General features: G+C 35.8%; 1 protein-coding gene across 2 annotated transcripts in view; it reads right to left on the bottom strand.

The window, feature by feature from the left end:
• Positions 1-283: 283 nt before the first annotated feature.
• Positions 284-15,623, bottom strand: part of TBC1D19 (TBC1 domain family member 19) — a 97,277-nt gene continuing 81,937 nt past the window's right edge. For both annotated transcript variants that reach the window (XM_051964595.1, XM_051964596.1), the window contains exons 17-21: positions 15,161-15,270; positions 12,721-12,812; positions 10,601-10,716; positions 2,604-2,674; positions 284-1,532 (exon numbers count right to left, since the gene is read on the bottom strand). In XM_051964595.1, coding sequence (XP_051820555.1) covers positions 1,458-1,532; positions 2,604-2,674; positions 10,601-10,716; positions 12,721-12,812; positions 15,161-15,270 — 464 coding nt within the window. In that variant the 3' untranslated portion in view covers positions 284-1,457. The remainder of the gene's footprint in view (positions 1,533-2,603; positions 2,675-10,600; positions 10,717-12,720; positions 12,813-15,160; positions 15,271-15,623) is intronic.

The following is a 15,623-nucleotide window of genomic DNA, read 5'->3' as shown; positions in this document are numbered from 1 at the left end:
TATCCGTGCATATGTTTTGAAAACAAAAAGCTTTAATCAAAAAAATGAAAAATGATGTTACTCTATGCTTATAACAATTTTCTTGAAGAATCAACCACAAGTTTTGAATTTTCAAAATTTTTATCTTGGCAGATCAAATTTAGGGAATAGCAATATACAGCAAATATATATTTTTAGCCATAATGATCATACTTACCTGCTAATCCTTGGAACTGCTTCAGTGATGATAAACCTCATAAATCATCTTAAATAATTCACGCTTTACAAATAAACGACTCATTAATGATCTTTGGATATAATTTAATGAAATAGTAGGCAAGCTACAAAAAAGTGTACATCTATTCAGGGGCTGTTTTTTGATGAAATGATTAATCGCTCTAATTTGAGACTTAATTGTGAACCTAAGGGATATCTGTTTTTTACTTTGTTTATCTACTTTTGTTCCGTATTAAGAGAAATGGCAGATCTCTTATCTGGGGGTTAAAAACAAAAAATGCCTTTTCACATTCAACCACAATCAAAATGCACCTGCTTACACACTGCACGATTTTCTAGCTCTGAACAAAAGGACAACTTGCATGTACTTCTAGTTCTCTCGGTGGCTCCGCTCTGGACGTGAACATAGTTAGCTGAGACACCGCCAGAGTTAGCCATGCTCCTGGTTCTTTCATTCACTTGAGCGCACTCCTTGTGGAGCTCCAAGGCAGCAGAGTTTGGGCTAACTGACTACAGCAGCACCAAGTCTCCTGACCAGGATGAGGAAGACAAGAGAAGTACAAAAAAGGCACCTCATTTTCTCCAGAGATTTTTCAAATTGAATGAGGGAATGATATGGAGATTATCGTATTTGTCCTCTGACAGTGGAATTCTTTTAAGGGTGAAGTTAAATAGAGAAGGATCGATCAGACCCCCTTTAAAAAGAGAAGTTGATGAAAATATGGACAAAGAGTTAAAATTCTATTTTCATTTAAGGCAGTTTCCGATTCAAGTTTTTCTCTGGCTTTGAATGAAAGCCAATTCAAAAGACAAAATAATACATTATCTGGAGAAGAATCTTTAACCTGATGTAAGAGAATCATCATAGGAGCTACATTAGCTCTCACAGAGTTTATTACAGTATTTTCATTACTTATTGCATATACTGTTACATGCCCTCTACGGATCAGTATTTATATGTATTGATACATATATACATTATGCACACGTGAGCATCTCTCCATATTATCATGAAAATTCTTTCTCTTTTGATGAAATTCAGCAGCATGCAGTGCAACATTTGATGTGCAAAGCTATTGTTTTAGAAAGTGAAAAACTACTTGGGTTTAACTGCAAAGGGAACATGATCTTTATTGGTTGATATGCAGAGGTTAATTTTGGTTTTATGCAGAGATTTGCATAGTTCATGATTAGTTTCTAATGAAAAACTAGAGGTGTGTTGTCAGTGACCTGGGAGAAGATCAAGTGACAGTAGCAAAAAGGAAAATTTGAAGAAGAGGCATGACTTTTAAAGTGGAAAGATCAGCGAGCACGGCCTGAAACAAACAAAAAAGAAATGTCAAAGAGAAGCCTTTTAACCCCATGACAAAGAAGACAACGACAAATGCCGCAGCAGCGACGTAGCGGTGTCAATAATCATCCCAGATTGTCTTCTTAGCGCCCCGATTTTTAATTATATTTTTATTTTCAATTATTCATTTTATCATTTATGATTAATAATTTATTTTTAATCGAATCACTCCAGTTAAATGACTCTGTACTATTTTGATTTTTTCTTCTTACATTCTTCCATTTCAACGTGTATGCAAAAAGCTGAGACGCTGTCAGGAAGAGAGCTGGACTTTACCCCAACTTGAAATATACAAGATAGCAAGAGTTTATAAGAGGTCTAATATTTCAGTTTGTTTCTATAAATAAATGCTCATTATGAATCCTCATCCCGTTATACTGGTATAAGGAAGGGATGACTTTAAGTGAATCATTCTGAGGCAACAATAATATCTATTCAATTGTAAGACTCATATATATTCACTCCCTTTAACTAAAGGTAGAACGATAGCTAGTGGGAGGATAGAATTTATATTTCTATAAAATAATAGATTTAGTAACACTGTGACTCACAATTTCAAATCATATTGACATATAAAATATAGCAGAGGAAAACGCCATTAAATAATTGGCAGAGAATTTTTTTTAAATTGATGGAAAACAAGTATTACCTATGTGTGTATATACATCTATGTATATATAAATATACACATTCAATTCAATGCTATAGCCATAAAGTTGTTTACTCATCCCACGGATATAATGCACTCATATGAACGGCAACAACAACAACTGGAGGGTCAACAATGATATTAGGAGCCATATAATGCTTACGATATTATCACGTGACACTATCGCAAGAGGCCCTTAATCACGGAATGAAGAAGGCTTAAGTATTTAAATATGCTCTTGAGATCAGACCTTTCGGTTTTATGTAAATTTAAAAAATGAAACAGTAATAGCACACGCTTTATGCATCTGAAGCTGAAATTGCTCTGGTTGGCAGTATTTCAGAACGTATTTCTATCTGCTCTCGCCTAAGTGAAACTTATCCTTACTTCGGCCGCCGCCAGCGATGTCACCTCCATCAGGTTTACTGCTCGGAAAGCAAACACGGCAGCTGCCAGAACTGCAAAAGAATGCACAGGGTTTTCAACTGCTGACCTATTGATCAGTCCAACATATTTACCTCGATCAAGCATAGACTTGCCCTGTTTTTAAATGAGAAGACTTGACAATTTATTCAATCTAATTCCTATCAACTGTTTCTTTTTTTCCCAGAATTTTCTCTCCTCCACCCACTGCCCCCTTAAAAAAAGCTCATTAAAGTTAAATAGGAGAGTGTCATTTCTGAGAGTTCAGGTTCTCTCATATACCTCTCTCTTTCAATCAAATCATCTTTTTTCCATTTAAATGACTATCTCCATAAGGTCATCCTGGTTAATCTCTAAATATTAGAAACAAAACAGAGGAAGGTCTCTCCAGCGCCCAGGATGGATCCTCTATGGAAGATTTATTTAAAAGATGAGGAGATAGTTGCACAGAATGCAAATGAGTGGAGAGGTTCTGATTGGCACAGGTGGAGGGAGCGTTCATCCCAGTAAAGCTACACAGGAGGAAAATATTAACAAAAAAGAGAAACAGAACCAATAATTTCCCTAATAGGATTAAATTTTAAGATGCCCTCATGGCACTTATTTTTAAAATCTAAATGATCAAAAGCTTCTTTAATAAGCCCTTCAAAGTGTTACATACTTGCTATTTAATATTTAACTAATGAAAAACAAAGACATTTTTAAAAGCATACTATTTTTTCATTTTCTTTGTGTTTGTGTTTTCTTTTACAATATGATTGATATAGAAATTGTTTTGCATGATTGCACAAATATAACATGTATCAAATGCTTACCATCTCAGTGATGTTGGAGAGAAGGAAGGGGGCAGAGAATTTGGAACTCAAAAGGTTTTTTTTAAATGTTAAATCAAAACAAAAATTTGAAGAATGAAGGCGAGTGAACTAAGGCAAAAACAGGTATGTTTTGTATGTAAGGTATTTTAACTGATATAGACAGGTACAATCTTAGAAGAACATATTTATAAATATGTTGTAAAACAACATGAACTATGTGCTAGGATGAGGAAGACCGGTTGTTCTTATTCAGGGTAAAGGACAGTAAGAAAAAAACTGTTTTGTTTTAGAGTAGAAGGCATTTCTTGCTATTTTCAGACAAAAGGATAACCCAAAAGCAAAAGAATAGTTTTTAAACTTTAAGACTGTAGAAAGAATCATGGTTAGAAGTTGGGGACAGGCCCTGGAAAAAGAACTGAGCAATACTGCCAATTGAGGTATGGCGGAGAGCTTCTGGGTTCTAGAACTGACTCTGGTGAACTGATTATGAGCAGATCATTTCATTTTGGGGGAGCCTGAGTTTCTTCAGCTGGAAAGTAAGGGGACTGGACAAGATGACCTAAGTTCTCTTGAAGGTCTCATTTCTATGACTTCATGGCTAATGATATACCATGACTAGGATCTGAATGGCCCAATGAGAAAAACAACATCTTAAAGAGAGGGGAGCTATTGTTACTAAAGAGATCTGAGGATCACTCACAAGAATTAAGTTTCTAAAAGTGAGACACATCTCACAATGTTGGGGAGAAAGCCTTTTCGGTCTGACTTAGAGGGTCCAAGTCTGATGGAGAATAAAAGTGATCATCTGACAACACAATGGACATGTTACAATCAGTTTTTTAGCTTCAATATGCAAGAAACTACATTTTAAATTTCTGACAATTAGGAGCACAGATTCAAACACTACTGCCAATACTAATGAATTTTCTCTCCTCCTAGTTCCCTGCTTCAGAGCCTTGGGGGATCCTTCATCCTCTTCACTGCATCTCTGCATCTGTCCCGTCACCAACGTGGCCTCTCAATGGGCTCTGGGTCCCAGCTCTTTCCCTTGGACTTCTCTTCCACTTAATTAACAGAACAGACTTGCTGAAGCTTACAGACTACCCTGTCCACCCCTTTCAAGAACTCCCGGGGTTCTCTGCTGCCTTTGAAGCAGACAGACGGCCCTGCCCGATTCATTCTGTCCTCTTCACTTTATGAGGCTTCCTGCCTTTGCCTAAAGCTCAATATGCCATCTCCCACCTCCAAGCCCTTGTATATGCTGCTGCCCATGCTTGAAGTGTACTTCCTCCTCACCTCTGCCTCTCAAACCCTTAGCTTCCTTTGAGTCTCAGTTTGGGGGTCACCTCCTACTGGGGGCCTTCCCTGATCCCCTTAGTAGTGAGTGTTCTTTCCCTGTGCAGGATAACTAATAGAAAGTTCAAGTGAGCTATACTTAGTGTGATTAAAATAAATTGAGGAGAAAGACATTTTATAAACTGAAAAGAGAAGAAGTTAGACTTTAGAGCCACTGAGCACTATTATGCTTACAAAAATATCGAATTATTAACTTTCTAGGGTCAGTCTCCTGAATCCCATTTTTGGTCAGTGGAGCCCCAAGAGCACCAGGGAATGGGCCTACTGGGTTCTGTTCCTCTATTGTTGCTAAATGCCAGCCACAGAGGCTGGACTGGCCCATGAATTCCCTTTGTCAGAGCAGGAAGGGACTTTAAAGTGGAGGCAATTAACCTTTTTCCAAGGTAGGAAGGCAAAAAAAAAAAGCAAGGGCAGCTCCCCAAGTGACCTCAGGTCCCAAAATGCTTATGTGCTCACAATCTTTATTTATCTTGGTGTCACATCACAGAATTTCCTTTTGGTCGGCTGTAATGCTCGGACTTCCAGCCTTTCTTTGGAACAGCCCTGCCAGCCACAGGGCCAAGATACACAATTTCTCATATTTTTCTGAATATTTGTCAACCAAATGAAGGCCGGCCCTTATATGAGAGGGGTGATTCTCTTATTTCCTTTTGACTTTACAAACTACACTCATTCTTTTATCCCTAAATAACTATATCATTAACACTGTTTGGATACTTTTCTTTTAAGCTAATTCATACAAATCTTGGATTCTGAGAATATCAGACTCTTAGATGATCCAGTCCAATTATATCATCTAATTGGGGAAACTGAGGCACAAGGATTAAATGGCTTTCCGAAAGTCATATAGTGAGACAGCAGAGTGAAGGCTAGAACTCTATCTTCCAGACTTGTATTCAATGCCCTTTTTACTATAACACAAGAAAAGCTCTGGATAAAGTCTTCAAATTGAACCAGACTCCTAATATACTGCTATTTACTCAAGGGCTACACTATAATCAATAAGGGTTCACATTTATTTATTCATTAAAAACTTATATTAGAAGCAATACTAATCAGCACCATTTACCTAAAATAATTCATTCCCATGTATAGCTGAGATCTAACATGAGGATACTCTTGTTATTTTCAGTCCTCATTTTCAGAGCTCCCAAGAATTTTCCATCTCAATTTTTTGAAAAGCAAATGGGAAATTGGGATGGGAAAGGCAATGTTAAATTGGTTCCTTCTCTCCTTGGAAGTGAGAGATTATGTGTTCCAATCTCCTATACAACAGAATAATTCCTTCTACAAGATCTCTGATAAGTGGTTATCCAGCTTCTACACCAATGTTTCTCATTGGAGGGAATTTGTCACTTAATTCATTAAATTTATGAACAACTCTGATCATTAGAAAGGTCTTCCTTATATTGCAGCTTCCTTTGAACTAAGAACTTCAGAACCCATCTGGAGTATATCCAAAGAAGGAAAGGGATTAAGACAGGAATGGACAGAGGGGCCAAAGGAGAGCATAATGGCTATCTTTAACATTTAAAGAGCTGTCTTACCAAAAAACAAAACAAAACAAACAAACAAAAAACCAGCTTGTTTTCTATGGGAGAATCTATAGGGAGGGAGATTTTAGCTCAATATAAAAAGGAATTTTCAATGCCATGGATGAAATTCTTTTTCATTTTCAGATGTCTTAACAATCCATCTGTCTATCCATCCAGTGAGGCTGGATGATTTTGCACAGTTTTCCCTCATTTAAATCTAACCCACATGTCAAGAACGACACATCCATCCATTCATGTATATACATATCTATCCACACATGAATGTATATGCACATATATGTATATATATACATATATATGTATACAGACACATATAGATATATATTTATACATATACATATAAATGTGTATACACGTACTTATACAAAGGCCATCAGTAGTTTCAAAGCTGTGGTTGGTAAAGGAATACAGATAACTTACTCTTTGAAAAATTAATTTTACTACAACTCCTCCTATAAGAAACTGTAATTCAATAAAAACACTGTTGCCATTTTTTCCTATTTTTTCACGAGAAATGCTATCCATACATTGGAAGATGAAAGAAGAGAAAAAAATTTAAAAGTCTCAAGACTGCTTCCCAAAAGCTATTTATTTGGAGGCTTAGAATTTTTGGAAGAAAGGATGGGGTGAAAAAAAAAAATACATTCTTCATAGAACTATCAGATTTTAGAACTGGAAGAGACCTTAAAACTCACCCAGTCCATTCTTCTCATCCAGAGAGAAGCAGCGGGCCTGGCCTAATGGGCTTATTAACGGCAGAGCCAGCAATAGAATCACCTGCCCAAATTCCCCAAAGACCCAGATTTTTGTACTCTATTGTGTTCTTTGTGTGGTGGCTGTTGGGCACTTGATTTTCCTGATGATTCCAATTCCATCCCGTCCCAGATCTATTTAGCACAAGTGAAGCAGTGAAATCTAATTAACTGACTACCCTGTGATAAAGCTGTTTCTTCCTTCTCCTCTCAATTTCTCATGCTTGCATACATGATAACTTTGGGGTAATTATGCCAGTCCCTGACACATACACACATGAAACCCAAGATGTCGCATTAGTTTACTGTTAAATAAGGAATATCCATGAAAGACAGCAAGATTTTAGTGAGGAGGATAAATAAATACGCACCCAAAGCACCTGGGCAGTACAGACTGCACCATTAGAGAAAGAGAAAGAGTTTGTCAGTATAAACTAAATGCTGCAGAAAAGACATATTCCTCAGGAGAACAAGGGGGCCCAGCTTGGATGCTGGAGCCACAAACTCTCAGATAACCAGGGACAGCTGGGAAAGGAGGAATGGCAGAAGGGAGGGAGCCCTGGGCCTCAATACACCTGCTCCCACACTTATATGATTACTGGCAAGTCTTAACACCTCACTTTTCTCAACCATAAAATGGGGACAACAATATTTGCCTTATCTATCTTACATCATCGTGAAGAAGGCCCCTTGCAAAATTTAAAGTTCCATAAAATGTGGATTACTATTATTACCTGGATCCTAGTGGCAGGAGACCTCTCATATAACACAGAATCATAGAATCTCAAGCTTCCAAAGAGGCAATCTAGACCAATTTTTGCCTGAAGAGCAGTTTCTTATAGAACAAACCTGAAAATGGTTATATAGCTTCTACTTGAGGTCCCCCAAGGGTAGGAGAACACTACATTGCACGCTACCCCCAAACCCAGTTGTGCCTTTAAAGAGCTTATACTTAAATAGAGATATAGAAACATGATCTCAAATACAAGGTTAAGAGGAGAATACAAATAACTAGGGGAACCAAGGAACACTCCATGTTTAAAAGATCTGAGTTTCCTTGAAGGAAAAGAATTCTTAAGGGTTGAGATTGAATATTTCAGACATGGTGAACAGCTTCTGAGTCAGGAGATACAATGCAAATTTGAGGGAACATGGAAAGATAGGCTGGAAAAGACAATGGAGTATGTGCCAAGTGAAGATTTTTGGGTCAGGATACTGACATTATTCTGTCTGTGCAATCAGATTATTCAGCAATTACATGGAGGACAGTTGAGGAGATGAGAAGCATGGATACTGTGTAGAAAGCACTATGCCAGGAGAGAGATGGCAAGATCTTGTAGCTTAGTGAGTGAGGGATAAGGAGATGGTAAAAGAAATGTAATGGAGATAGAATGTCGAGTAATAAAACTGAGCAATTTCAGTTCTAAAATCTCTATTTTTTGATAGTTTAAGAAACTGGGCTGTCCATAAAGGGAGGCCCATTAGCCTAATAAAAAATGATAAATCCTTGACAACTACAATAAAATAATTCTCAATTAACTCAACAAGAGTGAATTGCTGTCACAATGAAATAGTAAGAGGAAATAAATAAGAGAACTACTTTTCTGAGGTACTGAGTTGACCTTTACCCTAAGCCCTGAATTCTTTGGTACAGGGAATGAATATTTTGCTTAAATGATGGAAATAATTAAAAACAAGCTCAGATATCATAGGTCAGAGAATCATAGAACTAGAATGTAAAAAAGCATGTTAAAGGTCATCAAATCCAACCTTCACCCAAAGTATAAATCATGCTTCTAGTGTTCTTGACAGATAGCTATATGTACCATACTTCTAGTGTCCTTGGAAGATAGCTATATGGACCATACTTCTAGTGTCCTTGACAGATAGCTATATGGGCCATGCTTCTAGTGTCCTTGACAGATAGCTATATGGATCATGCTTTTAGTGTCCTTGACAGATAGCTATATGGACCATGCTTCTAGTGTCCTTGGAAGATAGCTATATGGATCATGCTTCTAGTGTCCTTGGAAGATAGCTATATGGATCATGCTTCTAGTGTCCTTGGAAGATAGCTATATGGATCATATTTCTAATGTCCTTTGCAGATATGGCTGCTACTTGGATATGTTTAGTGAAGAACTACTTACTATTTTTCAGAGTAACCCATCACTCGAATAGCTCAAATTATTGGGAATTTTTTCTTTATGTTGTTAGGAAGTTGGAGTTTTTTTGAGGGGGGGAGGAATGAGGGGCAGATTTTATTTGAATATTGAATAAAAACCTGCTTTCCTATAATGAAGTTCTTAAAGGTTCTTTAAGAATGCCTTTCTCGTTAAAGTCACTGCCACTCTTGATCTTAGTTCTGTTCTCTGATTTTAAGTTGAACAAATCTAATCCTTAGTCCACATAATAACCCTTAAATATTTGAAGACATATTTATCCTAATTATTTTTTTCTCCAGGTTGCACATTTCTAGTCCTTTCAAACAAATAAGTTATCATTTGAAATTCTATCACCATTCTGGGTCACCCACTTGTGGATTCACTCTAAATCTGTGGTTTCCAGAAAGGAGTAAGACAATGCCTATGTGGTCTCACCAGTTGAGTGAGAATTGCATCTCTTTCCCTCAAGACACTCCGCTCTGAGATCTCATCATGGAGATATCTGGATTCTTGAAGGTTCTGTCATGAAAGTGTCAACTCTGGCAGGTACCATAAAACTGGAGAGTCTCCAAGAGCAAGATCAGATGTCTCTTTTCCCCAAGACCCGTCTCGCCAAGCTTAGAGAGGTTCATCAACAGACTGGCAGCAAAGTGATACATTTTTGGCCCCAGAAATGCTGGGAAACTTGTACTAAATTACCAGGTCAAGAAGGTAGCACTCACACAGTAAGGAAATCACAGATTTAAAAAAAAACATTTAAGAAAGAGAATGTGAACCTGCTTTCTATCAAAAGAGCCTTGATCTTTTACATACCGATTGTTTTATAGCCACATTTTTTTCTATCCTTTATCGTCTCATCTTCTTATGACATTTTCTACTTCTCCTATATACTTCTAAAGGTAATTTTTAAATGAAGTGAACAATTTTATCCCTATTCAATTTAATCTTAATATTTAATAATTTATTTTCAGTCAATTAAACAAATATTGATATCTACTCTCACTACGACAGATGAACAGAATTTTAAACCCAGAAGGGGCCTAAGAGATCACATAAGGCAAATTTGTTTTACAGAGGAAGAGAACGCAGGTTTGAAGATTGGCTCAGATTTGAAAAGACAATTAGGATCAAAGATGGAACTAGAATCTAGATTTCCTGCCTCTTCTGTTACAAATCTTTTTGTTATGCCATGATTCTGAATAAAATGCTGTAAATGTTTGCAGATGGGGACGTACTGTTGCAGTATTTACTCAACATAAAGAAAAGGATTATTCTTTTTTGGATACATATGTTTTACAAATAGACATTTCATATTACCAGCAAGAATTTCCAGAGAGTTGTATCCTAGGATTCTATCCCATAAAAGCAAAAGCTGGTCTGTAGCTAGGTAACCGGAGAATGCACGTACCATCCACTTAAATGATATACGAAGTCTGTAATGAAGAGGAAAAGGAACAAAGTGTCAACTCTATTTCTCTTCAAAAAAATTTAAATACTCAGAAAAAGACCAAATCATTCAATAGTTAGGAATATTCCTTGCAAATATATCTAGCAATTAAGAATGCAACTAATCTCTAGCAGACAGTAGAACTGCATAGTTGAAGAATTCCATACCATAGTATTATAATCTGCAGGATTACATTATTAGGAGGTTGAAAAGTACCAGCTAAGATTCCTGGGTCAGCCATGAGAAATTCTCCTTTTATTGTCTACTTTTTAGATTATACTGATTAACAAATGGAGGGTGAATAAAAAACGAAATGCTGGAGGCGAGCCATAATGAAATCAGATGCCATCTTGTCTGTGACTGTCTCGATTATTCCAATGATAAAGAGCCCTTCCTTCACCATGCCTTCAGTCATCCTGGGCTATAAACTCAACATCAGCTCTCACTCCTCAACCTCATTCATTAGCAGATCAAATCAATGGTCAAACCTTGTGATTTCTATTTCCACAATATGGTTTTCCTCTTCTTTTTTCCTTTCTTAACTTTCTTAACTTTCCCTACTCTTAACTTAGAACTCCCACTCCTAGTTGCTTGACATATTGCAAGTTTCTACCTAGTCTTCCCTGCTTCACTCCAGTCCATCATCTACAAGACTGTCAAAATAAACATTTCACCCTCCCCAGTTTCCCCCTTAATAAACTCTAATGGCTCCCTATAGTCCAAGGACCAATATAAACTCTGTTTTGCATTTAAAGCTCTTTACAATGTGGTTCTAAACGACTTCTCCAACCTAAGTAGACATAACTTCAGTTCATCTTCAGTCAAAATTTCCTCCTTCCTATTCCTCATGCATGACACCAGTTTCCATGACTTTCCATTGGTTGCTTCTTAGGTCTAAAAAACACATCCACCTAACTGCCACCTCTTAGTATACCTCATTTCCTTCCAGATTTAGTTCAAACTCATTTCCTGATTCTTCTCCACTTAGTAGAACTTTTTGTTAAAAAATGCTTTCCACTTTCTCAATTCTTCTCTCAGAGATATACTTATACATTTTACATATATATATTTGATCCATCCATCTGTCCATCCATCTATCCTTACATGTTATCTCCCTTATCTAAATTTTCTCCTTAGAGAAGGGATTGTTAGTACTAATTTTCTAACCCCAATTACTACCAGACTAAAAGCTTCTTGAGATCACAGATTGAAACATATCTTATCTTTGAATCTTCAAGACCTAATGAAGTACAGTGTGCTTAACGAACATTTGGTAAATGAAATAATCAATGTACTATTATTCAAACAATTTGAAGGAGTCAAACTATATCAAAATAGGGTGAATACATATTTCCTTTAATACATCATAACAAATTTTACTCTTCTTTAGCTTTGGTTAATCAGAATATCATAGTAATCTGAACATCACACTTATCATTCAGTATTTGTTTCCACAAAAGGTTTCCTCATTTATGGCAAATATCTTTCATCATGAAAAGAAAATATTTTATTGTTGTAACTCTGTTACTAGACAGGAAATTTCTGATAAAGAATGTATTAGATATGTATAAATCCTTCTATAAATTTTCAGAAGATTTTCAAGGTATACTTTATTATTGAATAGTTATTCCATTTAACTTAATGGTATATATTTCTATCTTGAAAGAGTTAAATCACCTCAAAGTATTTTCTTTTCCGAAAAACTCACCTTAAGCACCACTTCTGCATCAGACCTTTCCTAGTGCTCCCAGTGCCAGGACCTTCCCTACATGGTATCTATTTTATATAAATATTTAAAGTACACTTATAAATAAATGTACATATTGTCTCCCTCATTAGACGTAAGCTGTTTGAGAATGGGAATGGCTTTGCTTTTGCCTTTGTAGCCTAGCATAATGTCTTTCACAGAGTATATGTTTAATAAATATTTTTAATTGATAAAATGATTAATGTGGGAATGTTTCCCTATTACTAAGAGAAAAATACTCACGGTTGAGCTCCAATTTCCCGTAGATGGTAAAAGAGTTGTGGAAGATGAGTTTGAAGAAGTGTCTCAAACAGGAAACACAGTGAAACAATACCCTAATACAATAATAATCCATTAAAATATAGTTATAGTACTTGAATTATTTCAAGTTCACAATGAAAAAAATGAATATCAATGTAAATATCACTTAATATTCTTAATTTAAGCAGCAAAAATACAAATGGCAAATGTCAGTAAATCATTTAGCACATTGAACAAACATGAAATTTCATTCATCTTTTAAGTCTCTAAACAGCTTTTCTTATATGTCCCAGGATATCTCATTTTTGACACAAGGGTCTCTCTATTCAATTAGTTCTATACCACACAAATAGGAAAAACATGATTACACAGAACAAAACATTATTTGGCCCGACATGTAAGATTACTGAGGTCACAGAGAAATTAGTTTTTTTTTCTGGATACTTGCCAGTTTGTGGGCATTTCCCTGTTGCCTTCCCCACACCCTTTGCTGTCTCCCTCTATAATGGCTTTCCCCTTCTGTTGCCTCTCTTCTAGGGAAAAATATTTCCTGTTGCTTTTCCCACTCCTCCTATAATGTGCAACCTTCCCTTCTTTCCCTCCCTTACTCTGTCACCCCACCAGGAAAACTATTTGTTTGGTAGTCATTAAACATGCCTCTCTGAATAACCAATAAAAAAGAAGAAAGTAATATTGATATAGCATAAGCCACAACATAAAAGTGGATTCTTTAGGAAAAGTATATAAATAGATGCCTAGATCAAAACTCTGGCAGCTTAGCACTCTGACTGACTCTGCAGGGGAAATTTTGAGTTTCTACAGAAAAAGAGTTGTTCCAATTCCAAATTCAGAGGATTCACTGCAAGCTTGAAAAAAAGGCAACTCCCTGCAAATTCTCACCCTAGGGAAAAAGAATGGTTTGGACTCTGGATTCAGAAAAATTCTGAATTTTATAAAGTAGAAATGTGTTTAACACAAGAGTACACATGTCCGACCTATTTCAGAATGTTTGCTCTGTTGGGGAAGGGAAGGACAGGGAAAAGCGAATTTTAAAAACTATCTCTACATGTAATTGGGAAAAACAAATTCCATTGAACTGGGGAGAAGGGGCCAGAGAATGAGTGGGCCAAAGTAAGCTGAAATAGCCAAGTGACAGGAAATCTAAGAACTAGTCATTATCATTTTGGCGGGAGAGAAGGGGGTAGGTCCAAGGAAATAGTAATTACACAGGCTGCTTTGAACCCTGACATACAGAACTGTGCAGGGAAATAAGGGAAGAAAATTTCAGGCTGCCTCGAGGTAGAAGATAAGAAGAGAGATTTTATGAGTTTGACTTCCACTCCAGATAAAAGGAAGAAGAGCAAAATCAAGTGATCCAAATATTTTCTGTCCTAAGGTGCTGGGCAGAATTGCATTCTTTACAGCTATGCAATCCTAGAATCATTTCATAATTGAAAGCTTTAGTTTGGAATAAAACAGTCTAAGATTAAGATTGTATAAAGATATTTATTTAACTCCTCTCCTACCTCCCACAAGCCAAAATGCTTGTGATTAAAGGAAATGAATAAAGAGCAGATAATTCAATATAAACACCTTCCTCAGGTACCACGATGGCTCATTAAATCAAATAGAAAAATCTTTTTTTGGTCCCTCACATGTGAATTTTATTTAGCATTTCAACTGTATGGTCAAAACCACCTCTATAAGGGTTAAGGAAGCTCAAAAAAGATACATTTCAAAAATTAAACAAAAGGCCTGCTCATTCTAGTTGTTAGAAGAGACAGGGAGACAATAGTAATAAAGATAAGGCAAGGACCAAAAAAAATGGAGAGATTTTTTAAATGCTATGCTCTATTTACTTTTTACTTGTTTCTAAAACTTTAGCAAAGCTAAGGGAAAACATTTAAAATTATGTGGATAACTAGTCAAACTATGAAATCATGAACTTGGAAAACAAGTGACAAGTAATCATTTCTTTACCTATCAATAGTATAAAATGCTTCATTTTCTACAAAATCAAAAAGGCCAGTACACACGTGGCAAATAAAAGTGGCTACTTTTACATTAAAATGATTTTTTTACAGAACTTTGAATTTACTGTCACATTTCAATACATAAAAGATGATACTTCTCTAAATCTAACTGATGATTGTCATTTTTTCTAGTTATTCATAAAAACACTTACTTATATTTCTTTTTTCTTAAAACTACCCCATTGTCCTGATTTTTTTGCCAAAATTACTATAATCTGTTATTCAATATCACTACTATAATCTGTTATTCAATATCACAATTGAATGTGTAGTTTTATAATATTATTTGAATAAGTTTACATAAATTAAAAGACAATCTGCCACTACATAATCTTCTAATAAAAAATTACAGATATAAATTAATTTGACTCAATTTCTAATGAACTTACAGAATGATGAGAAGAGATGGAATGGAGTCTGAAGAAAAAACGCACATACATCTCACGGAATATCTGATACAATTTGGAAGGTTCATGGTACAGAAAACAAAGTGGAGCAACTGAAAGGATAAAAAAAATTAATTGACAACATTGCAAACTATTAAATTAGTTTAATGAATAAAAATGCATGATGAATGCAAGTAATACATATATTCCTAGTATCTACACTCATCAAGAAGTAACAATCATAAATATGTCTAATTATGACCTCTATTGTTTTAAATTTTAGACTCTACTATTTTAAATCCACTTGCTGGATCTGAAGCACATGTTAAAAGTACCCATCTTGGTCTGGCTATATTTGGGTTTTCTGCCATTAGGAGATTTTAAATTGAAAAAAAGCAGAAACAAGGCGTGAGCTAAATATGATCTAGACTTCTAAAATCATCACATCTAGACATTTTTTAGAGGA

This window comes from Antechinus flavipes, chromosome 6 (genome assembly GCF_016432865.1).
Source record: "Antechinus flavipes isolate AdamAnt ecotype Samford, QLD, Australia chromosome 6, AdamAnt_v2, whole genome shotgun sequence".
NCBI classification, from domain to species: domain Eukaryota; kingdom Metazoa; phylum Chordata; class Mammalia; order Dasyuromorphia; family Dasyuridae; genus Antechinus; species Antechinus flavipes.
The sequence above is the reverse complement of the archived record's forward strand: the minus strand, read 5'-3'. Positions and strand labels throughout refer to the sequence as shown.